A 25,999-nucleotide genomic window follows, 5' to 3' on the forward strand; every position below is an offset into this window, starting at 1 on the left:
TCATTTTTGTTGCTCTTCTCTGGACTTTCTCCCATTTGTCCATATCTTTTCTGAAATGTGGAGCCCAGAACTGGACACAATACTCCAGTTGAGGCCTAATCAGCGTGGAGTAGAGTGAAGGAATTACATCTCGTGTCTTGCTTACAATACTCCTGCTAATACATCCCAGAATGATGTTTGCTTTTTTTGCAACAGTGTTATACTGTTGACTCATATTTAATTTGTGATCCACTATGACCCCCAAATCTCTTTCCACAGAACTCCTTCCTAGGCAGTCATTTCCCATTTTGTATGTATCTGATGGGAAATGTGTACCAGCTTTTGGCACAGGCTTTGGTGTGTGATGTTAGTTCAATATTTTAACTGAACACAATTTGTCACTGGCAGACTATTCTAATCCAGAATTCAAAATAAATGTAATGAATTTGTTTCTTTCTTTACACTTCATTTTTGTTTCAGAATACCTGAAATCATCTAAAATGCCAGAAATTTCATTTGACATTTAAAAAAAAAATCTTTGGGGAATTTGTTCTTAGTTGCTTCCACTCAGACTCCTCACTCTCAGTTGGTTAGTCACAGCATCCGGGTTGTGTGTGGAATTACTCCAGATTTGCCATTTACCTGTGTAACTGAGAGTAGATTTGTGCCCCATCAGTTTGGATTTTGACCTTCAAAAGTAAATGCTTTTCTTTCTTCCTCCCATCATTTCTATAGACTTTTTAATTATTGTTATTAGCTGAACATCCTATTTTAAGCTGGTTCTCTCAACACCCTTCCTATGATCCATGTACTACTATTCCTGTGCAAGACAAATGCTTACTAAAAGAAAAAGCTTGGTGGGTGGAATCTGATGCCTTGAAAGTAATGGATTCGTTGTCATTGGCTGGAGTCTTTGGCAATAGGCAGGTAGATAAATTCTATAAATTTCTCCACACAGCTTTGCTAATATACTTCAGTTCTTCCCTTCCGCATTCATGCTATTCCAGTTCCGGATACAGGCTGCCAATCTTGCCAAATAATGTTGCGCTTTTGTGACATGGACCAACATCCATTAGGAGCTAAAATGAGAGGCCATCTTGATTTGAATGTGGCTCTAGAAGCTAGTGCACTGAACCATTTTGTTGCTCAGTCCCTCCAGACCATTCATCTATTCTTTACTGTAATCACTTATCAATATAGGGTGAAATTCAACACAATGCTGAGGTCCCATACCAGGTCCTTCAAACCATTTAAACCCTGCGGTAAACGTTCAGTGCAGATGAGCTTTTGCAGGCCTTTGTCACTGAGGTGAATTTCTTTCATGCTGAGCTGTGTGAGTCTTTTTCTTTAATGAATTGACTGCATTTTAATATCAAACAAGATAATACTGGATTGTTCTTAATTACGCATCTGGGACTGGTATGATGTCCATCCAAGGTGTAACTTCTTATATAGTCACTAAGCTATTTTTAAAATTCCAGGGCCCCATCCTGGAAACTGTGCTTATCTTGAAGCCCATGAGTGGTTCTGTTGACTTCAAAGGGGCTATTTACCTTTTTTAAGTTAAGCATCTATGTAGGTGCTTTCAGGATTGGGGCCAAATTTTGATTCCTCTTCTGATAGCTATATAAGGAGATAAGCACACTCCAAAGTGTATCTGTGAATTTTAACCACTGGTGCAAGGAGAGATTAGACATCCTTCAAATTCATCACCATGTGTGCAAACCTAGCATTCACTTAACTATCAGAACTATTAAAAATGAGAGGAGAGAATGTCTTCTATGGTTAGTTTAGCTAAATTACTCCAGGATATAAATCTCTCATATATACGGGGATTGGAAGGAAATTTATCTCATAGGCATGGTTTTGCGAATTTGTCCATAGGGTTTTCACATCTTCCTCCAAAGTATCTGCTACTGACCACTAGTGGACACAGGGTGCCATGCTAGTTGGACGACTGGTATGAGCAGGTAGTTCGGTTAGTTCCTAGTTTGGTAGTGCCTTTTGTGATTCCCAGGTTAAAGCTGCTATGTAAATACAAAATAGTATTATTACGTGTCAGGTTGCACTGTTATTGGTAGGTTTGATATATAATGTTGCATAATACTTTGTGAGATATCCATTCCTATGACAAAAATGCAGCGCTCACTCCTTGTTTTAGAACACAAATACATAAATTTTAATCTGAGAAAAATACAAAATGAAACCATGTACAAGTTATGTACAAACCCTTTTTACAAGACAATATATTTATCGCTGGATATTACATATGACAAAGTCAGGTAGATCATTTCTGAGCACCAGCATTTTTTCTCTCTCACCGATCCTTGGTAAAAAGAAAAATGATGAAGTCGTGCTCCTTTTTCTTTCTGAACTGTAAGCCTTAACACCATAGGTAGTTTAAAGGAATTGTTTTCAAGGAATGGTTATAATGGCAAATGCTTTCATACATTATATATATGTACTGTATGTGTTTTCTGTGGGGTACGGGTAGGAGAGAGGCCAACTTTGAATTTCACAAGAATTTAGAATTTTAATTCCACTATTTTTGAGGCAGATATTTTAGATGTTGCAGTTGCTGGACATATGTATCTCAAACAATATCCGGGGGGGGGGATTTTTAAGTGCTGCTTAAAGGAAATGTAGGACAGGATTCTTTTCAGCTGGCATGTTGGTGAGATTCCCTAAACTCATCTTCTGGTTACCAGAAAACTTCCCATACCCACTTTTCAGTCTCAAATAATAAATAAATAAATTCAATAAAAATTGCAGAAATTTCTCCATTTATTCTTGTGCCCCTGAGTGCCTACATTCTTTTGTTCATGCAGGCCTCCTCTGAAGCTCATTGAATCAATGGGAGTCTTCTGTCAACTTCAGCAGGTTCTGGATTAGACGTATGAATGGGGCAGTATTGTATGGATATTTATCATACTCCTGTAATGAGGAACAAAGTAATAAAAGAGGTTTATTCTAATTCTTTGCTAAGGCTGACTCTAAACATAATTTTTAGTAGTTCAAAAATAGTTAGGTAAATAGGTCCTTATCCTTTTGGTATATAATCCACTAGAGTTTATTTGGATATATAGACTACTGCAGTTTATAGATTATTCAATAGCTAGTTTTTACTTGGTTTTATGTGCCATATCACTAGATTTCTGTGCAAGATGTGTGAGTATGCATAATGCTGTTAATTAGAAAAAACTGCAAATGAATATGCCTGCTAAATATCAGAGAACCTGGAAAAGAAGCTTATATATGTTGAACAGAAAAAGACCTAAAAACTGGGATTGTAAACACACATTGAAGGAAAATAAGACATGAAAAAACTATCCCACTGTACAAAATAAAAGTAGGTGTAAATTTTACTTCTTGTGAAAGCAAAGATTGAGATTGGTCTCAAATCTCTGTGGCCAAAGGTTTTAAAAGCATATAACCGTATGACATTTCTGCAAAGGTACAGACTTGCTAATTTCTGGATTTTAGTATAATGTCCTGTCTCATTTAGGATGAACTTCTGCCCCCTGGAGAAACACAAGGCACTTAACATCTCAAAGCGTAAGTTGTACCCTGGGCCTTGTGTTGACAACTCTGCACAGTGGAGAATTTCACTCATACTGAACACACCTGAATTATGCTAGTATTTTATTTGTGTTATACCTTTGTGAACATTGTGTTCGTACCCATGACTTGCAGTGGGTCATATTTAAAGTAAAAACATTTTTTTCTGTTGAAGATCTGAAAACACACAAAATAAATTATAACAGACCCTATAAAAAACCTGGTTGAAGATGTCTTCAGTTTGGCCCAGCTCCAGCAAAGGACTCGAAGCATGTGCTTAACTTTAAGCAAGTGCATAGTCTCATTTACTTGAATGTGGCTAATACAGTGGAACTATCTACTCACTTAAATGCTTTGCTGTATCAGGGCCTTAGTTATCAGGATTTTTATGTACCAGTTGGGCTCCTATCTTAGGACTTGATTTAAAAGCAGCATCAAAATTTTACAGACTGGTGCTGTGGAAGAGAGCTAGCAAACTGTGAACCATAAGAAACACACTCTTCCCTAGATTTTCCCATACAGCTCTCAGTGACATTGATAAGAGTTTCCTGCCCAAACCAATGAAAGCTATGTGGGCCATGCAAAGCACTCTAAAAGCCTTTGCACTCACCCTCCCTCCCTCCCCTTTATTTGTTTTGCTTTCAGAACATAATTTAAAAAAATAGAAACAAAGCAGGGACATTAACTTATATCAGGGTAGGGGAATGTGCAGTAATACTTGCTAGAACATTGAATACAAGTTTATTTCAAAACTCGTTGGCTTCTTGAAGCCATTGTCAATGTGATTCCAGTTAAGGAGGTATGGCTTTGTACAGTAACTTTGAGACTGGGATATCTATAATGGGGCCATAGCTAACATAGCTATGGATTGTATAGTATGCAAACAGGCAGTGAAAACATGCATAATTACTATTTGTAAGTTATTGCTCTTGTTGTGCAGTAATTTATGCATCCGATTATTGCAAAATTCCTAAGGGCTATTTCACAAATAGAGTTTGCTTGTTTCATTTGTTTTTTCTCTATGTACTTCAGACGCTTAAAGGACCCAAGTTGTCATCTGGCAAATTTTTAGAAATGTAATATTTTATCAAAACTTCATTTAAAATATAATATATTTTTCTGTACTTCCTTCTGCATCATTGCACATTACCAAGATGTGTGTGGAGAGGAAAAGGTGTCTCCCTTATAAACCAGCATGCCTCATTTATCCAGTCATCTATTTCCTTAAGGGTGAAAAATTCCTGTCACATGGTGTCACATGCATAAAGCCTGAGTCATAGGGCTTTATTTGGCTGACTATACTGTCAGTTGGGATAAGGCAAAATTCACCCTCACCTTCAACGTGGGCTGGTGCAGTCCGCCTACCCACCTGCAGCTGCTTCTCCAGCCTCAGGGCTGGAATAGAGACATCAGCTCCTCCATGCAACTTGTGTGGCTTGGTAGGTTTGCTCTGGGTCCTCATTACTGCAGATCATGTGGCCTTCTCCCTATGTCCCTGCTAATGTAGAGATGCAGCTGCTCCCCTGGTGCAGGGCTTAAGTAGTTCTGAGAGCTTTTTTGTTAGCCCTCTGCAGCAGGGTGAACAACACCTTCAGTGATTCCAATCCATCTCTCTGCCCTTAGCCAGGTGCACTGGGTTCCCATTCAAGAAAGCACGAGTTGGGCGTGTCTATCTCAAATGAGAATTAGGCCCTGTGACATTCCAGTAGTCACTTTGCTTGAGGGGCCCTGATGACTGACACACACACATATACGCATGCACGCATACACAGATTGTATTGCAGCTTCATGGCCTTTTGACCAATGAATTATCAGTTCAGTATTTGATACGTCCTATATCGGGGGACTACATCTTGTCATGGCAGAGGGATAGATTTAATAGACCTGTCCCAACTCTAATTACTGCACTGAATAAATGATAGGACAGACCCAGGATGGGTATAGAGGACAGAGCTTTCAGATGCACACACATTGCCTCCATTTGACCATTGTTTTTAATTGCAAAAGATCTAAAAACTGGAACTTTCCTGTCCTCCATATAATTAACTATACATGGTTCTACTGAATACAGTAACTATATATGTACGATAGTTCACCTGTGCCCCAGGTGTTCTACGTCTGTCAAAAACTTACCAAATCCAGACCTTTGCCTCAAAAACTCTTTAGTAATCAAAGGAAAGAGTAGGAAATGTTTGTTGTTAATTATTTACAGCCCCCACATCTGTTTGTATACATGGATGCTATGGCCGTTAGCTGTATTAATAGATCTGGGTCTTGTGTTGCCCAAGACTTCATTATAGTGGCAGTCACACTGGGTATTAGTTCAACAGCAGACATAGACATACAGGCCTTGGCAATGTTGGTGGGTTTTTTTTATTCTCATGTATATGATAAAGTTTTTATTGAAAGGAAGGATGCTAAGAAATGGCACCGTGCACAATAATTTTAAGTACTCTTAAGTTGAATGTTACAGAAATAATTTCCTATGCCTGCCATAAAAAAGTGACCTATAAAAATCAAATGTGTTTGGCTAAGATTGACACAGATTTCAACAATTCTATTGGGATTGAGGCCAACTTTTTACTCTGGTAATAAAATTATTGCAGTTCATGAATGAAAAAGGAGTACTGACTTTAAAGGAAAGGTTTAAAGTGACCCAATGCAAAACCAGAATGCAAATTATAGCCTGCCATTAGCTAAAGTGGTAACAAATCAAAACCACCAGATTCTTCCTTTATTTTGGGTATTGCGAAATGGGTTAAATATTAATAAAAACTGCTCAAGTTATTTTGTTTCTTCATAGGATAGTGATTATAAATATTTTTGAACAATCCAATTTTACATACATTATATTCACAATTCTTGTTAATTTTTTTTTAAAATAACTAATCTACAAAATGTAACAACAAAGTAGTCACAGTCCAAAAAGTCACTCCAGAATAAAGCCTGTTTAGGTGGCATTATGGTTACATTTGTACTGCAGCCAGTGAACAAACATTGAAGCTGAGATAGTTTAGCTTAAATGTTGGATTATATAGTGGACGGTTTTTTCCACAGTAAATTCATCTGCTCTGTATGTGTCTGACTCACTGATATTTCTCTAATGATAATAGTGCCACAGTATGTTTTATCTTGGCTTTTTACAACTCTGCAAAAGTACAAAGCCTAAAATTAACTTGCGCAATGGGACCCTACCTTTCTTTTCCTGCGGGGCCTTTTTTATCCTCAGTAGCTCATTCTTTCATCCAGTTGTATCAAATGTTAATTTGAAATTGAGAGAGTTGCTAAATCGCTTAGAACATCAAATGCCTGGGTGAATACATACTGCAGTACAGATATGAAACATCACAATTTTGTCTGATGGCTATAAAGCTTGTTGGCCACTTTGTGAAACTGCTGATACGATTGATTTCATTGTAGGCAGCTTTTCAACGGCTTTTTGTAAGTTATCATATTAAATACATTCATTGCTTTTGTTTTGTTTTGGTTATCACTGGACCTTTATGAGTGGAGTCCCAGCAACTTAAAGAAATAAGCAAAAAATAACATTTAAAAGATTTTTACAGAAATGAACTGGCAACAACAAGTTGAGACACTGTAGACATGAGCCTGAGCTGCAGAGTTTGTACCCTGATCTGAACTCACCTAAAGTGCAGGTGTGCTCAGAGCTGGGCGTTTGATTCTATCTGTTGCTGAAACATGGGCCATCAGCAAAATTGTGCTATGGACCCAAACTTTGCCACATTTCAAGGAGTGTTTGGCTCAGATAAAGTTTGGTTCAGGCCCAACTCCAGTAGTTTTAAACAAGAACTCAGTTAAATATAGTAGATGAGTGAGTTTAGAATATCATGATCTGATGCACTGTTTAGACACCCTGCATTAAAATACTCAGAAACCTGGCAAAAGAAGAGGATTTTCCAAGGTTGAACTCCATGAGTCGGCAAGTGCTGATTGATAATATGCAACATGAAGCAAAGCAGAATTGCACATTTTGCAACCTATAAGAAAGTGCCACTATGAGCATCTTATCTGCATGCCTTTTGTTTTACACTAATGTTCACTACCCTATTCTCATAGAAAGTTACCAATGCCTGGTTTTGGTTGTTTTGGACCTTAAATTTACCGGTGCTTAAGATGATCGTTAGGAAGGTCTTCGCTGTATATGGTAATAAAACGATGAATAGTTCAGAAAGAATGTTAATTCTACAAAAATATGACTTTCAGCTTTGAAAATAAATATGTTTCAGTTTATTAAGAGCTGGTGTCAATGCTGAACAAAATACATAGTCTCCAGTAAAGAAACATGTTGGTGAACTGTTCTTTTTTTAGATTTATTAAAATACAAGTTGGATCTTGTATTTTTTAATATATTATTTATCTCCCTTGGTTACATTTCCTCATAATTGTGACCATCATTCTCCTCAAAGATGAGAGATAGCAAGAGCAGATTTAAAAAAAAAAATTTTTAGGAGTCTGGCCACATATGCAGCTGTTTTAAGGGGGGAAAAAAACCTGACAATGAAAAAAAGAAAAATATATTTTCTTTCTAATAAATAAAAATAATTTAAAATGCTAGAGGCTATACATGACTATTTTTGATTATGTTCATTTATAAATGAAATAGTTTCCAAAATACATGGAAGCAATATTAAAGGCAGACAAACAAAGATCTGTCTACTTTAGTTTTCCATAACACTCGCCCTTCATAACTTTTCCACCAGTGGGTCGGCATGTAAGAGGAATAAATGTCACATCACCATTCATGAAGTTTGTCAGGCTTTTAAAAAAATAGTTCTGGCCTCCTGTGAGTCAACATTCATCTTCAACTTCTCTGATTGGTGGTATCAAGCTGCTTGTAGATTTATACTGATTGATCTGATTGGCCATGTGAGTGCTCATGGGCTTGATTTGAATGTTTCTGGGATATGCATTATCCGGCTCATCTGTAAACCATTTCTTTTCTGCTAAAGAGCAAAATGGATAGAGACAGAACAAGGAGGGAAAATGAGAAGTTTAATTAGTGCAGTGCAAAAAGCAGTCAGTAAAGTTCATAGATGAAAGGCAATCAATAGAGGGTAACATTGAATAATTGCTAGCAGCAGAGTGTGGTAGATTAATACACCTGAGAACACATATTATAAAAGGAGGAGGAGATGTTTACAGGGTTGGTAGTAAAGGGTTAAAGAAAACTGGCAGCTTGCTGGGTTGTTTGAATGTACGAGATTTTTAAAGTATGCTAAGCTATTATCAGAAATAAAAAGGATGAAATTAGAAGCTGGGAGCATAATGTGGTTAGTGCTGGGATACTCTCCTAAGGTTTGGGAGGTTTGTTTGGTTCACGGACGTACCTGAAAATTCAGATTTCTCTGAACCATTTGAACCTCATGGGTCTGTACAACTGGCCCATACAAGCCCATGATTTCTCGTACTTCTGCTTCCAGCCCTTACTAGAAATTCAGTAATTTCTGGATGAATCTGAAAAACCATGTTAGTGATGTGGGAAATATTTCAGATCCTTCCTCGGGGTTTGGCACTACAATACAAAGAGGTTCAAAGTGGGGACTGGGTACGTTCCTGGATGTAATGGCCAATGTTTTGATATTGTCAACCTGGCTGCTTGAGTGCTGCTGAACTATCCCATTGTATACAGATACAGATGGTTCAGATGACTGGACCAGGTGCCAGCCCCAATATTACATTAGTCTGAATGGAATGAATGAATGGTGAATGGAAGCATGGCAGATGAAGCGGGGGGACCAACAGGCAAAGAATGGGAAGAGAAATGGGGAGACTTTTCCTTTCTCTGTGTTCAGTATCCATTTGCATGAATATAGTAACAATTTTAGAGTTGAAATTTGAGGGAGTGGGGGAATATTGAGAGACCAAAAAAGTGCAGATTGCTGTTTACTTGCATAAGACTTTGATGTCTCCGCTGTGGTAGATCCACCCCTTGCACTGTTCAGCTGTGAATAAAACTTGTTAAAAGTCCTGTATGAGAAAATCCTAAATATAACTAGACTTTTTCCTTAAATTGTTTATAGAGCAGAGCTGCTAAAGTCACTTCTTAATTACAGGGAAGCATTTTTGTGTGATACCTCTCCTTTCCCCACTCTTTTGTTTTCCCCTGAAATAAATGAGGGGATTGGCCCTAGGGATGGAATTTAGTTACAGCATATTTGGGTGGTGTTTATGTATTCTTATTTCTTATGTTGATGGTGGGCTTACATTTATGTGGCCCTTTCCTCCCAAAGGGGATTCCCCCAGACTTCACTGCCAGAGTGTATTATACAAACTAACACTTTGCTCATCATGGAAATGCAGCCTGGACTGGAACGTGGTGGCTGTTTAGTGTTCCTGTGCTTTTTTTTTTTTTTTTTTTTTAAAGAGTTCAGGAGAGGAAGCAGAGATGATGCTATTCAAATGGAACAGCAGGAAATAAGGACAACATTTTCAAACATGGATGCCTAAATTTAGGTGCCTAAATAGGTGGGCAGACTTCCAGAAGTGCTGAGCACCCAATGGATACAGCTTTTGGGTACCTATCAGTAGACATCCATCCATGTCTGAAATTTTTTTCTAGTGGATTTGATGCTTGTGTATTCTTTTAGAGCTTTTAATTAAAACCTTAAACGATTATAAAAGCAGTTATTAATGCCCTGCCATTGAAGGCAAGTCAAGGCTAATACATTGTTTTCTCCTGTCATCTTAGATCCTTTTAAAAAGTCATACTCATTGCAGGTCAGGGTGCTTATTCCCTTCCCCAGTAAAGTTGTCTGAGTCTGAACAATGTTCAGTCCCCCCCCCTTACCTATTATAATTAAGCTCCCTTTGATTTGAACAGATTGAACGATAGGAATTCCTAATGTTACATCCTGCACAGTGAAGCTAACTGATTAAGTGCTTTAAATTATTCTTCCTGACAGAATGATAAAGTTACAATCTGTTCTGAAATGATCTACAGCTTGCCAGACTCCTACTGCTTCTTTCTACATTCATTTATCTTTTTGTCAAGCAGTATTTTTTTTAAAAAAAGCTTCAATTCCATAGATCTTTTAAAGTCATCAGAACATTTGAATTATTAATGAGACTTTAAGGGAAAGCCTGATGTGGGCTGGTTTACGAAAGGGTGTAGGGGAAAAAAATCTGGGAATGTGTACACATCAAAATAATTTCAGCTCCATTTAAAAAACCATTTAGTTCAAGTGTGACACATGAACCATTATGCATTTGTGGAAACCAATTTTGTGTGATCTACGATTAAACTAACCTTTCAGAGAGGTGTAAAGTGTGATGGTTATCATGTTTTAAAAGCCTTGCAAGATCTCACAAACAATTTCAAACTAACAGTTTTCAAATGGTTTGTGTTTTAAATGATTTTGAGGCAAGTTAAGCATTGTGTACTTTTATCTGACTTTTTTGCATACCGCTCACACACTTTGTTTACAAAGAGAACTTGGTGAAAGTTATTCCAATCGCCTGGTGTCAGAAGGAGGAAATGGTGGTGGTGCGAAGGACGAGGATGAACTGTGTCCCCTCTCCTTCCAGCAGCAGATGAAAAGCTTTTCCATCTACCCAGCTTTCCCTGAAATTTGCAACAGCTACACTAGGTAATTGCTAATATATTAGTCTTCACGGTACAATTCATGCTGACCTTTAAAAGTACAGATGCTGTCAATTCCCTTTTGCATTCATTCTGTATATAAAATATAGAAAACTACTTGTACATTCCTTTTTTTTGCTTTTTAATTCCATCACTCCTTAATGCTGAAACTCTGACCCTTGCATGGTCCTCTCTTGTTTCAGGTGCTGGGACTCATCAGCTCCTTACCTTTTATGTCTTTGCTGCTCAGATCATCTTCCTTCTCTGACCAAATTATGGCTGGACTACCTTGAAAGCCACCTTCTCTCTCCTTCAGAACCAGGTTCAAGCTCTGCTCAGCCTTATCTTCAGGCCTCTGTACTATTCTGCTCTCATCTCATCCTACACCCTCTCTCAGTCGTTATATTCTTTTCTTTTATTTCTCTCAGTTTTGGCTTCACAATCACTTTGTGCTTGGAACAGCCTCCTGCTCTCCCTAAATGACACACCTTGCCTTTCCTTAAATCCATCCATAAAATCCTCTCCTTTCAGAAGTCTTCATATATTGAGTTCTCCACCAATGATGTGGCATCTCTTGGCACTTGAACATTTGTCCATGTGTCACATTTGTCTAAGTGAGAGCCTTGGGGCGGCAGGGGAATGATTTTGTAGGTCCTGTTTAAAGAACCCTGTATGCTCTATGAATTCAGGCCAAAACAGCACTGTCTTGTGGCATGGCACAGAAAGGATTTACCTCTGCTATGAAATGCTAGGGTTTTTTTTTTAAAGGGCTACCAGCACCCGTAAAGGAAACAGCCACTTAGAAAGGGTCTGTGTAATATGCAGAAAAGGGCAATAAGAAAATTAGGAGTCAGAAATGTGTTGCAAGCCCTCAGTTCAGCAAGGTTATAGCTCTAAGTCTGTGAGTAATCCCAGTGAAGGCAAAAGGGCTATTTTCATGTTCCCAAGGACCTTGCTCTATCGAAACAGCTATTTCTGGAGTCTAATGCTTAAAATACAAATTTCTTTTATTAATAATGAAATCTAGCTACATAAAACACATTAGCTTCCATTAAACATTTCCCACAGTTGCTGCACAGTGGGGTCTGAGACTAGTACCCGCTGCATGGCTACTCAGAGCAAATGCTGCCTCTTTAAGGGAGACCATTTTATTGTGACAAAAGACTGAAGGTAGCTTTACTTTTAGCTATAGCATAGAACTGGTGACAGCCCTCACATTTGGTTCAGATAAAGCACCTACAGGTCTCATCCAAAGCTGTCAGAACCCTTTGGCTCTGCTCAGGTGGGCTGGCAATTTCATAAGACCAGGCTTTCTCATGGTATTTTTCCATTCGTGCCTCTGGCATTGGCCTGAAGAACATTTATAATAGTGTAAGGCTAACAAAAGTGGGGAGGAAGGCTAGGTTAGTGGTTAAAGTACAGGACCTGGGGGATCTGAGTTCAGTTCTCACCATAGACTTCCTGTGTAACCTTGGGCAAATCAATTATTCTTCCCTGTCTCACAGTTCCACATGGGGATGTTCTTCAGGTGTGTGCTGAGTGTTAAATCTAGCTAGACATCTGCGTATATGGCCCTTTATCTAAGATTTAATAACAGTTGCCATACAAAACCAAGTCCAACGGCCTGTAGTAGTGAGTGTTTCGCAGGGAGGCCTAAAGTTCCCTAATACACATAATAGTTTGGGGTGGATTTCTTCTTGCCCCTACCTAGTGATCAGCTTGCTATAGAAACATGAGCAACTATGGCCTTTTTAATTTTGAAGAGAAATAATACAATTACTTTCGCAAACCAAAACCACTTTTTGATTTTGGTTATGGATTGGTGTTCAGATTAGGTCTGTTGCCTCACACCATTCACCCAGAGACTAACTTTTATTGTTGTTCCTGAGTGTCCTTTGGCTGGGACATGGGTTTTATGAAAGACACTGAACACCACACTCACCTGCAAGATGTATGTACCTGTGTAAAAGGAATTTTCAGCGATAAAAGTTTTCCCTAATGTTTCTGGGAGTCATATAAAAGAAAATGCTGTAACACAGCAGCTGAGCATCCTGGCCCATTGCCAGTCTTACAGAATATGTTGTGTGTGGGGAGAGGAACATGTGCAATCTCACTACATCAGTAGCTTGAAGGGGGGGGGAGGGGGGCGTCAACTGGGGAGCTAGTTAGAAACAGCCCCTGATGCCACCTCCAATAAAATACACTGCAGATGCTGATATTTGGGTGTTGATGCTGTCAAGGGTAGAGTGGTCTTACCCCTTTATGTTCCTTAACAATGCCTGCTGACCCACTTTTCAGTCTCCCGGGGATGCAGAATAGCCCCTTAGCTCACAGCAGGTTCTACAGCTTGGTGGCTGCTTAAGCGGCTCCCCCCCCCCCCCCGCCCCCGGCCAAGCCAAATACGCTTCAGATAGGTGTGTCTCACTCCCCCCCCCCTTGTAGTATAGTGGGGAACACACTACTGCTCTGGCAGCTGGGCCAGGGAGGTAGATGTCCCAGAATCCCCAGCACAGTAGCTGGCAAACATGGACTACCTCAGAATTCTTATTATTGTGGCGCTGCAAGGGCACGTCCAATGTTCTAACTTGGGGGCACTTCCTGCTTCCTTTGCTACAGGCCCTTTCAAAAACATCACCTGCCATGGAAAAGTGATGCTTCCTGGAGACCACCACCAGACCCGGGCCAGGGGAAAGGGGAAGCAGACCCTCTGGAAGACTACAAAGGTAGCTGGAAGGGAAGTGGGGGGGGGAGGGGTGTCTGGGCATTAGGTTTCTTAGGAGGCTTGAGATCAGTGGATTCCCCCAAATGAGCCTGGGGTTGATGCCATCTGCTTCAAATTGACCCTGAAAAATGTGGTTCAAGTGTGTTACATGAATGGACCCATTCAGGGTTCACCCATATTTAGTTAGCATATGGTGTCAGGGACTGGCAATGATGATTGTGGTTATGTTGGCGTGTTCACTTTTAGTTGTGAAAGTGCTAATCCCTAAATCCATGAGCATGCCTTCAGAAGACTCCATCCCCAGAGGTGAGGCACGGAAGATACTGTACAGCCATAGGGGGTAATTCAGAGCATACTCTTGTTGCAAGCTGTGGTTTGGAGCTAATGTGTTAAAGCAAAATATTTTCTCAGCTGATACAGAAAAAAAACAGCTAAGAGCATAACAAAAAGGTAACAATATAGGCAGCCTACTTAAAATTAAATTGTGGTGTTAGACAATCTTGCATGCAGTTGCTTCCTAACTAGGAAATATTAGAAGTTTCCCCACCCACCCAGGATTGTTAGTTTGGCAGGGGAGTATTTTATGATAATCAATTTGCAGCTTGGTGAAACTGTTCTCATTAGTTGTGAATTTTTTTGACTGGTTCTAATACAGCTCTCCTTGCAAATATACTACAAGGTTTGACGGACTCCGCTAATGGTTGAATAGATGATACAAACTTGCACACACACACATTTGTAAAAAAAGTGATGTGTTTGGGAGCAGATGTGTTTAATTCCCTCTGGTGTTAATGGCAGCTTTGCCTTTACAGGGAAGGCAGGGTTGGGCCTGCTGACTTCAGAGGGAATGGAGGCCTGCTCAGCCAGTGTCAGGATCTTGGCCCTTTGTCTGTCAGCCTAATGGATGCACATTGGTACCTAATAATTTTTTTATAGCATGATACAAGTTATTTAGACTCCAGTTGGCAATGCAGAATAGGAAGGAAATCTCAGTTTTTGCAAGGTAGTGGTATAATCAGGGGTGAAAGTAAAATTTCTCTCTTACCGGTACTGGGGAAGGGGCAGCTTTACCCCCCGGAAGGGGCTGGGCTGGGGGGGCAGTGTCCCCCAGCCAACCCGCCTGCGCCACCAGCGGTGACGTAAAGGGCCCAGAGTAGCTGCTCCTTTTGCCCCCCCGCCCCACTGTTGGCAGTTGGGGGGTGTGTGGCAAAAGGGGCAGGGACGACGTTAAAGCGCTGCCATGGCAGCACTTTAAGTAGGGTCTTTTTGCCGCGGCAGCGCTTTAACGTCACTGCCCCTTTTGCGCCCCCCACCCCACCCCCTGGCGGCGGCCCTGCCAGTAGGGACCCTGCCAGTGCTTTAAAGTCAGTGGTATGGGCTGATACAGGCGGCCACTTTTTACCGGTACGCCGTACTGGCCCGTACCGCCTTACTTTCATCCCTGGGTATAATGGATGGGGCACTTTCATATTTGGTGGGCTTATGTGCCTAACTTGCTATGGGGGAAAGAGAGAGTACAGCAAAAACTACGAAATTTACAGAAAGCACCTAAACAAGCTCAATATCTGAACCATGGAAAGGCCTGTTACCATAGAAACCTGAGAGTTTTACGTAATTGTTCCTGTAGGAATACAACTCCCTCTGGCTTTTCCTTTACAGGAGTATTCTTTAACCAGAGTTTCAAATACAAGACACACAACATTGCAATCTTCTACCTTTTATACAATTTTTCACCTTTGGGGTGGAGCAGAGTACTTTAAACCAAACATTTTTATGTATATATTCTGGGACAAATTCATTTAATGCTGCCATAACTCAGCTTAAATCAATGGAGTTATGCCGTCTTACACCAATAGTTAATGTGGTCCTTATATTTGTAAAAGAAAACAATGCGTTTACCAGGAGTAGCAGTTAGAAATGGAGGGTGACAGCAGTTCTTGACTTTGGGTAGCTCTAGATCTCTGGGGTGATGGAAGATTTCCATAGTGTCATTGAAAATGTTATAAAATATTTTTGAGGCGAGAGAGCCCCAATCTGGTTTAAACACTCCAGTATTTGTCATATACAAAGGACAACAGTCTCTGTTGTCCACTGTAAAAAAAAATCCTCATAGTTTCCTATATATGATTCAACATGCTGTATATTGACAGCAATAAAAAAGTATTTGGCCCAGTCCTCAAGTCCTTTTTCACTCCTCCTGCCTTAAGCAAAATTCCCATGGAGAATTAGTCCTTAGTAAGGCCATGGAGGATCTCATATTTGGTGTCTCATTTTCTGCTCTGTTCCCAAAGTGGACAAATTGGTTCTCTAATTGTCTATCGCTTTCTGTCTAAGACAGAAATGATTATATTTGAAAAACAGTACTTGCATAATTGTGCATGCATAGAAGTTTGTGACAACTGATTCCATATTAACTTCCTAGTCAATGAGATGAAATGGTAACAGAAAAGCATGTGAAAGCTGCTAACAAATAAAATGTTCATGAACTTCGTTAAAGGGTGTGGGAGAGAAGTGGAATGGAAATGAGGATTTGGCAAGTTAAAATGATGTCTGCAATAGGTAAACATTTTTACTGTGCAGGTGGTTAGATGTGGACACGTGCAATTAAAAGGCAAGCAGATGAGAGGATAAAAATAAAATAGGGTTGAGCAACAGCAGCAGCAGCCAGTTTTACTTTTGATTTAGGGGACAAAAAAGCAAAAGAATTAAAAAAATAAACCAATAACTGAATAAAGTTTCTCATTTTTTTTTTTTAATTCCACAAAGTTTTCACAAGGACAAGGTTATAGAAGGAAACCCACAGCAGTTGCTAGGTCATGCAGAACCATTAATTGTCATACCTTGGCCCATTCTATTCATCCTTGTTGCACTTTAGAAAGAGAAGTAAGCTATGTAAGTTTTACAATGCTTTTAAACTGTCAAATTTCCTGTTGAGCACTTTAACTGGCACAGCCTTGTAGTTATGAGTGTTCTTAGGGCAAACCTTCATAACTATTTTCAAAGAATACCTGAATTTGTCTTCATATACAAGGATTTTTGGGATGAGGGACAAACATAATTTGAAATACCTTCCCCGATCAGACTTGCAGCTGCATTTGATTACACACACACACACACAAATTTCTCATTCCAATCATTATTCTTAATGCTGCACTGTGGGTAGCCCCAGTTGTACCATACCAGGTTTTGTCAGTAAAAGTGCTTGACTTCATTGTTGATTCACACAGCAAGCAAAGCTCCAAAATTACCATGCTTGGGGAGAAGAGAGGGGAAAAAACAGCACTAACCATAAAAACACCTCTGGCAGCTACCATGCGACTCCTCCTCTTGCATATGTTTCCTAGAGATACACCTTCTGTGCTGGGCAGCCAGGCACAAGTGAAGTAGGTGATATGATTTCATGGCATCCTTTTCCCCAGAGCATTTAAAACAGGTTTGAAAAATACATTTTTGTGGCTTTGTATCTTAATTTTCTGCCACAACTTTAGCTTAGCTAACTGAATAACTGGTAAGCAATCCAAATTCTGGCAAGTGCGGCGGCTGCACTGCAAGTATTACAGTACTCCTCCAATATTGTGGTTAGGAGCAGCCTAGCACACAGCATCTTTCCTTCTGCTCCACTCTAGTCCATGAGTAGCCACTACTGGGTTTGGGAATACATATAGGTTAATGTGTGGGGCATTGCTGGCATGCACCCTTCACAAACCAGAACACAGTCCAGGATTTCCTCCTATTAATTAGGACATTTAATGAAGGGTCTATATCAAACTTGACAAAGTTAAACTACCATCAGGAGGTAAAGTCCCCTGAAGACTGATGCTTAGGGAATGATACTGAAAAATACTTTCTCTTCTCTGTACATAAGGTGAATTAGTTACCTTTTCAAAAAGTACTGGGAAAGCAGTTTTTAATCACTTACATCCAAGATACATATGGCTTTTCATCCCAAATGTCAAAAGTGAACGAAAATGTAGCTACTCATGTGGCAGTATAAATAGGAAGAATAATAATTTAACATGCTATTAGACACTTTTTTTTTAAACTTAGAGTTTTACAACTCCATGCCTGGAAAATTTCAGCATTAAAGAGAGGAGATGTTCTCTCTAAAAGGACAGTATAACATCCTTATACAAGTCTCTGATGCTGTTACTTTGGTATAGAGCAGGTGCTTAATAATCTCTACAAATGGTGAAAGCCTTATGCTATTTCAGCGAAACAATCAGTAGTTTGGTTTTTTCAGTGGGTAAGCCTTCCAAGCTTCAAATATAGGTACTAACTTCTTGTGTATGTTTTAACAAAAAACCCCAATACAGCAACACTTCTGCATTAAATAACTTTCTTTGTGTAACTCTGACATCAAGTGTTCGTGCTAAACACATTCTATCTTCTGATATGTAGAGTAGGTGCTACGGTGAGTTATTTATGTTTTTGGCATGCCTATGGGTTTAGGTTTTTTCCCCCCTTAGCATCATAAATAACTTTTGGTCCGTCTGCTTTGTTGCTGTTGTGCTTAAGGGTTTTATGGTGGTGAAATAAAAATGATAATCACATGCACACTGTCATAGATATGTAAAATATGAGTACAAAAAAGGAGGGAGAAGAACTCCATAGGAAAACAGGGAAACGCCAACTGGGAGGAAAGGGTGGCAGATGCAAGTTTCACACACGGTAGGGGTGGGTACACATATCAAAGTCTATCTTCTTGCACATACTTCTGTTTTTCCCGGGAGTCCCGAGTCTTGGTGCGGTTCTGTCGGTTTGCTGTCGATGGGATAGAATGAACCGATGAGCTCTTTTTGCTGGAGGAGTACGAAGAATGGGAGGAATGAGAGAGACTGGCCCGGGACTGGCCAGCATTGTGGTCAAATTGCATCAAACAGAAAATCAAGTCTGTGGGCACAAGCTCAAACTCATAGGGTGGGTTTGTGATAACATAGCTGGAAAAGCAAAAAAGAAAGTGGCTTTAGATTTGCATTAAAATCTCCTCTAGAAACATTTATCTGAAATTTTGCACTTCTACCTCCTTAGTTGTCATACATATTTAGCTTGTATAACAACCTGGCAATCTACTCACAGACCACCCATGTCAGGCTGCCGCAATCAGTGGAGGCTTCTGAGCCAAATATTCTCCACATGGTCCCCTCACCTTTGGAACTCATTCTACCACCTTGCTGATACATTGGTGGGGGAGTCTAACGTCCTCAAGAACCAGCAGTAATGCACTAGCAAAAACATTTAAATAATTGCTGAAGTGAGGGCATTACACGTGTGGTCCATGGTGGTCTATTTAAGTACTGTCAAGGAGCACTAGAGGAAAAAAAGATGTTCTTTTATAATGAATGTGTATGGAAAAATAAATTAATAAACACTGCAGTAAGGCTAAACATTGTCGCCGTGATCTTTAGGTGCATTTATAAATGCAAGAAAAACACCACCTACATTTGCAGATGCAAACAAAAACTGCCAATTAACCTGAAGCTTCACAACATCAAACAACTCCGTGCAAGGCAAGGGTAGCTTACAAACTCTCTCAGTGAAATTCTGCATGCATGTGGTGCTCACTGACTTCACAAGGCAGGCCCCAAGCTGTATCCAAGAGCAGAATTATGTTTTTTTCTTTTACATGACTGATAATTGTAGACTGACGCCTTACTCAGTCCACAACTATTCAGTAAGCATTTTATGTAAGTAAATGGGAATTTTTTGCTTAAATCATTAAAAACTGATCAAGAATGCCACAATTTGGCCCTACCATTTTTTTTCTCCAAGTAAATTTAGTGCTTTTGAAAGATCTGGCTTGGCAGTCTTGGAGACTGAAGTATTTTGCTTATCCACAGAAGAGCTAGCAATCAGTAAAGTGACAATCAAAGTTTCACTGCCCTGCTCTATCCAAGATGTCCCAAGTCTAAACTTGGAGGAACCACCTCAGAGGGTGATAGGGTTGCTTGTTTGCCTTACCCATTCAGTGGTGAGTCTTTCTGCAGCATTTGTGAATGTGCAGATTAGGGCCAGTTACAGTGGAGTTTGTGTGATGTGGTTATCGTTTAGTAAAGTAAAACCCTCTACTCATAGAAGCTTAGCAAACTGATGGCCAAAGTGAATATGGTCCTCTTTGATGCATACATTGGCCCAGATCCTGCTCCCACTGAAACCCATGGAAATGTTGTCTTTGTGTAATCAGAATATTGCATTAAGATGGCTTCTGTGCAATGAAAACCATATAGATCCCCAAGTCTTGATCCATTAACTGAAGGAAATGATGAGAAAATGCAACTAGCCGAAATAGGAAACCGATGGGAAAGTTTTACTGAGGATGTCAGCTATGCAATATGATATTGCTCCGAGAACAGTGCTTCTCACAGTCTGAGCCCCATCACAGAGAAAACTGTGGCCACTATCTAAGTACAGAAGAGGTTAAATTTATGTAATAAAGCAGGTTAGAACATCATCAGGACTATATTAATGACACTAATTTACTGCTGATTAAATGTAGCAAACAGTAAAGTCCTCCCCCACCTCCCGCAATTGTAAGTAGAATATGTTGGGTTATCATAAATGAGACTAAGTAAGGATGCAATTAAAGATATGGTGCTGTCTGAGCATTTAAATTGCCACATCATTAGAAGAGCTCAAAAGCATGTATCTTTCACCAACAGAAGTTGGGCCAATAAAAGATATTTCCTCACCCACCTTGTCTGTGTAACCACCATGGCTACACTGCCACTTCCTTTTTGTCAATTTAAAAAAGACAAATAAAACAATATTCTATGGTATGGCTTGAATTGGTTAGAGTTCCACTAAGGCTCACCAAAGAATTGGAAGAGGTATTCATGTCACAGTGATATAGAAAGTGGTTGGGGAATGGAGAAAATTGTTTAAACATTATTTGTGCCCTGTACAAGGCATCTGGATTGTCCACAGCAGGAAGAATGCAGCACAATCAGCAAGAGAAGTAAAAGTCTAGACATACCGTTTAGTGCATTGGCTAGGTGTGCTTAGATGTGCATCTCTCAATCGGTAGATTCCAAAACAAAGCATATTGTATGTTTTCAGTGCTTTACAAAACAGATCTCCATAACAACCACCATCCTAGGAGACAAAACAAAGTGTGTGTGTGTGGGAGGGGGAGTATTTTCAGTCTGTTTCACACTTTGGCACAGAATCACAATCTGGTGTTTACCTGTCACAGATGAGAAACAATTAGTCAAGAAAATCCCTAATCTAAATGTTGAATTGCAAAACTGTGTATGTATAGGATGTTATTGCCCAGTGATTTTATTTGATGGGAACTTGCGATCAGTGAGTGACTCTGATTTTAACTAGAAGAATAAGGTTTGGGGACAGAGAATAGATGTTCTATCATTTGAGAGAAACATGGTCTCAACAAAATGATTATTAAGAACGTGTGGTGTTTTTTGCTCCAATTTTGGGAGTATGCATGTTGTGAAAGAAAATCAGTATGGAGAGCAAAGTGATGCTGCTTTAGAACCTTGCAAAAAGCATAATTTGTAGATGATGGAGATGAAGGGGGAAATTTTCACACAAGTTCTGCTTTGAAATACTGAATTAATTGACTCTAATAAAATAGTTGCCCTTTAAGTAATCCATTGGATTATCATGAGTTAACAATTAAGCTTCATTTGGGTAGATATAATTCATTGGCTCTTAGACATGGATGGGGCAGATTTCAGATACTGTAAATTGGCTTAGCTCCACTGATGCACTCCAGCTGAAGTTCAAGCTCAGTACCATATTGAGAATTGGTATTAATTCTTTTCAGTTTGCTTGTCTACACTTTGAGAGCTATGAGTGAAGGGTGCGACTTAAGGGCAGTTATATGGAGGCAGGATAAACAACAGAGCCCCCAAAGACCTGACTCGGTGTTTTCCTGGTATCTTGCATTAGAATTCTAATTGCACTTCTAATACAGGTAGGGTGAGTTTAAGTAATTAGTATACCCATTCTGCAGATAAGTTCACTGATTGTTGAAGACAGTGGCAGAGCTTGGAACAGAACTCCTGTGAATAAAGACCCTGTTTATAATAGTGTACAGTGACTTAGACAATCCAGAATTCTGTTGCATCACATGACACAATATTGACTACCGCTAAAATATTCATATTAAAACTCTTGCATGGGATGTGTATTTAGTAAAATTACAGTACAGTTATGATGCCAAATTCATTCAATTTTGTCAAATAGCCATGGATCCCAGTGTCTTGGAACTCTCAGAATAGAACAACAACATATCAATTGACATACTGCGTCAGACCAGTGGTCTGTCTTGTCCAATAGCCGATCTTGAGCACTTCCAAGGGAGGTGCATGGTGGATAGTGATAGAATAACTTGACAATAGCAAAAGTTCCTAATCCATCAATTAGTGTCTGTTTTATGCCCTGAAATGTAAGTGTTTATATCCTTTCTAAAAAGTAATCTTAATCTTATCTAATGTAACCTTCCTGGGGATGTTAGCTTAATGTAGAGCTGGAGCTGCAACAATATTTGTAGTTACTGATTGAAAGATGTTCTCTAGTATTTTAAAATAAAATATGTTTAGGTTACTTAATTTAATGGCCAACTTAGCTGAATGTTGCAGCATTTGGTTGAAGGCTTGATCCCCACTTTCAGACATTTGACCATTAAATCATAGGAGTGGAAGAGACCTCAAGAGGTCTTCTAGTCCAGTTCCCTGCATTTAAAGCAGGAATAAGTATTATCTAGACCATCCCTGACAGGTGTTTGTCTAACCTGCTCTTAAAAAAATCTCCAATGAAAGAGATTCCACAACCTCCCTAGGCAATTTTTCCCCGTGCTTAACTACCCTGACAGAAAGTTTTTCCTAATGTCCAACATAAACTGCCCTTGCTGCAATTACTTCATGTCATAGCCTCACAGGTTAAAGAGAACAAATTTTCTGCCTCCTCCTTGTAACACCCTTTTATGTGCTTAAAAACTGTTATCATGTCCCGTCCCCCCCAGTCTTCTCTTCTCCAGACTAAAAGAACCTAATGTTTTCAATCTTCCTTTATAGGTCATGTTTTCTAGACCTTAAGTCTTTTTTGTTGCTCTTCTCTGGACTTTGATCACATCTTTCCTTTGCCTAGTACCTCTAGTTATTTTATTAAATGTTCAAGAAGAATTATTACTTTGACCAACTGAATGAAAGTTTCAGACAGTTGGCCAATGCAACAGTATGACTATGACCCACATACTAGTGGGGCTTATTCACTCAACAGTGAAATGTAGTCAGCTCAGAGTTGGAACACAACAGCCATTTTTATGGCAGCAACTCCAGAATTTGTATAAGGGAAATTGCAGACATAACTTTAATTGTTATTTTATGGGTATTCAAGGTAGGCTGAAATTAACTACCCAAGTATCAACACTTCGGCAGGCAAATGCTGTTTTACTTGCCTAACTGTTAATCTGAGCATTCAAATTAAGGATCTGTTAATCCTATCGAGATGATTTGAGTTTAAAAATCTTTTTTTCATCCTCCTCTGACTTCTGCGGTAAATGATGGGTGATTGGCTGTGTGTGTGTAATTTTGTAGCCTGTCCATTGATTTAAGATTGCATTTACCAGTTCTGTTCATGGAGAAGAGAGTTCTGTGTTCCATAAAAATCACAGAAAATTTGATTAATTTACAATGAAGGTCAACCCTATAACACCATGAATGGTGAAATGGATGCTTTGGAAAAGCCTGAGCAAGATTTACAAGGTATGGCAATTCGGTTTGGTTCAAATAAATGTCTCTATATGTCTAGATGCTTTTTACATTTTGGGTACTGGGATGGGAAAATCAGAAAAAGAGTTTCTCACATGATTTTTAGCACGTATGGATTTCAGACAGGTTGGAAACAACAAAATACAATCTTCCTTGCTGAATATTCAAGCTGATGTTTATGGTCTTAGCAAAACGGGGAAGTTCAGGGGCACACAAATTAAAAAAAGCCTATCAAATCACCACAAAGTTTCAGGTTGAGCTCATCTTTAGAAATAGGGTTTGGGGTCAGCCCTGATTTTATCCAAACGGTCTCACCCATCCCTTTGGACACTGTGAAGAACTACAGGTTTGTTTTTTTAATGGGACTGGCTCTATGAAGCAATGTTAGTGTCTTTCTGAAAAAAATTAGCAGGGTGGATATGGAGGATCCAGCAACTGAAGGGACCTGAGGAACTCCTTACAGAAATTATTTCTTTTATATTGTTGTTTCTGGTTTCAGCCTGCATAGCCTATAGAGCTGCTTCTTAATCAGGGTAGGGGCAGTTTGGTACTGAGAGCAGCAACGTATCACCAGATCTGCCCAAAATTTCAAGTGGACTCCATGGCTTTCAGGGGAGAAATTAAAAAAGAGGAACACCGTGTTCATTGTTATGGAAACGTTTTTTTAAAATTCAGCAGATGATGAAACAGTTACGGAACGGCTGTCTTGATATTACTTTTCTTTTATGATCTTACCCCTAGGTCTGCAAATGGCCCATCATACAAAGCCAACTGAGCAACTCGACACCTGTCTCTGTTTGCAAGTGTCTGGGGCGTGCTGTAGCCTCCTCTCAGTGCATTCTCCTCAGCAATCAGCGCTTCCAGCTCTGGTGTGGCTCCTCCTGTTACCAACGTCCGTATCAGTGTGAGGATATTGTCATTGAAGTATGTCTGCAGAGATAAAAGAAAGCTCTTTAAGCAAACACCATTAAAGTCACAACTGAAGACATCCAAATTACAACTTTTCTGGGTTTCTGCTGTTTAAAGTTCTTGGCTGTCTCTTCAAATAATTTTACATAGAAAATGAAAAGACAGCAGCCTCCAATTACTCTATTTTCTTCTATCCCATTAGGCTCCTACACTAGATCCTGCCTTTTAAACACCAATTCAGGCTGATTTTTATTAAAGAACAAAAATTTGAATGATTTATGTTTCCTATAATTGGTGTTAGTAGTGATGCAATGACTCCTTTCTTTCTCATTGCCTTCATGTCTAATAACAGGCTTTAGGACATGTAATTGTAAAATTCAGACCACATTTAAAGCTTACACGGGCTAGATTGCCTTTTTATACTTGTCACCAATTCGTTGGGGAGCTGCCTTTGTGCTGCAAATGTCATTACTTATTACTGTGGCTGGACTCTCGCAGTCTAACTGACGTATTGCACTAAACATCTTATTACGAGACTTGACAGTGTTCAGACATAAGCATGTATCAATTAAACATTTTGAGTTCATTCCAGATAAATGTATGATGAGTTTGGGATCCTGGTGGTCCTTTTAAAAAACTCTAGGGTATAGGGTAAGTGTGGTTTATTAGGGAAGATTTACTCCACACTGACATTTTGCCAGCATCTGTAGCATTGTCTGTCAGGCAAACAATGGACATTTTAAATATTAATTTAATGCCAGATGAATGACTTTCAAGTTCATTTAAAAGTATACTGGTCTAGTTCAAAGATACTCAGTTAAATATCTACACTATACAATGTGTGCTGACAACATGCACTGTTTAAAAACAGAATACACAAAAAATGACCACCACCAAAAATCAGCCCCTATTACTTCCAATCCTACTGATATCTAGTGTTTTTAGAAGACTTGCACATCATGAAGCAAATTAGGAGAAAAAGATTCATATAAATCTCTTGGGGGCAAAGGACTTGCCTTATTGCCTACTGCGGAAGTTAGACCAGATGACTATTAATACTTAGTCCTCAAATTGTACTTTTCATCCACAGATCTCAGTGCTCACTACAAAGACAGGGAAGCATCACTATTTACATTTCACTGATGGGGAAACAGAAACACATAGAGGTGAAGTGACTTGTCTTAGATCACACAGCAGGTCAGAGAGTAGAGCTAGCTTCCAGACCAGTGCTTTATCCTCATTACCTTCAGCATAATCTCAGTTTTATTGTTCAGATGTGACCACCATGAAATTTTTTTCATCTCAATAGTGAGTTGTGATTGCTATGAAAGCTTCATTTTCATGACTTCAGGCCTCTGCTGTTTTATACACAGACATGTTGTCTAAATTACAAAAAAAAAAAAATCCAGTCTAGATAAATACAATGTATTTAGTGGAACAAAATAACCAGAATTGTCCTTTTATGTACTCCTAGACAATTATTACTGTGTTATGCCTACTGTA

At 39.3% G+C, this 25,999-nt stretch overlaps 1 protein-coding gene across 10 annotated transcripts in view; it reads right to left on the bottom strand.

Annotated features, from left to right (window-relative positions):
* Positions 1-2,165: 2,165 nt before the first annotated feature.
* KCNMA1 (potassium calcium-activated channel subfamily M alpha 1) overlaps positions 2,166-25,999 on the bottom strand; it is an 844,585-nt gene continuing 820,751 nt past the window's right edge. For 5 of the 10 annotated variants that reach the window (XM_074958655.1, XM_074958651.1, XM_074958653.1 and 2 more), the window contains 5 exons: positions 24,323-24,517; positions 20,830-20,948; positions 18,572-18,796; positions 16,700-16,728; positions 2,166-8,501 (listed from right to left, as the gene is read on the bottom strand). In XM_074958655.1, the coding sequence (XP_074814756.1) occupies positions 8,347-8,501; positions 16,700-16,728; positions 18,572-18,796; positions 20,830-20,948; positions 24,323-24,517 (723 nt within the window). In that variant the 3' untranslated portion in view covers positions 2,166-8,346. Of the gene's footprint in view, positions 8,502-16,699; positions 16,729-18,001; positions 18,797-20,829; positions 20,949-24,322; positions 24,518-25,999 lie in introns of those variants that run through there. The other 5 variants (XM_074958656.1, XM_074958652.1, XM_074958649.1 and 2 more) reach the window with 2 other exon arrangements.

Source organism: Natator depressus, chromosome 7 (genome assembly GCF_965152275.1).
Source record: "Natator depressus isolate rNatDep1 chromosome 7, rNatDep2.hap1, whole genome shotgun sequence".
Lineage (NCBI taxonomy): Eukaryota > Metazoa > Chordata > Testudines > Cheloniidae > Natator > Natator depressus.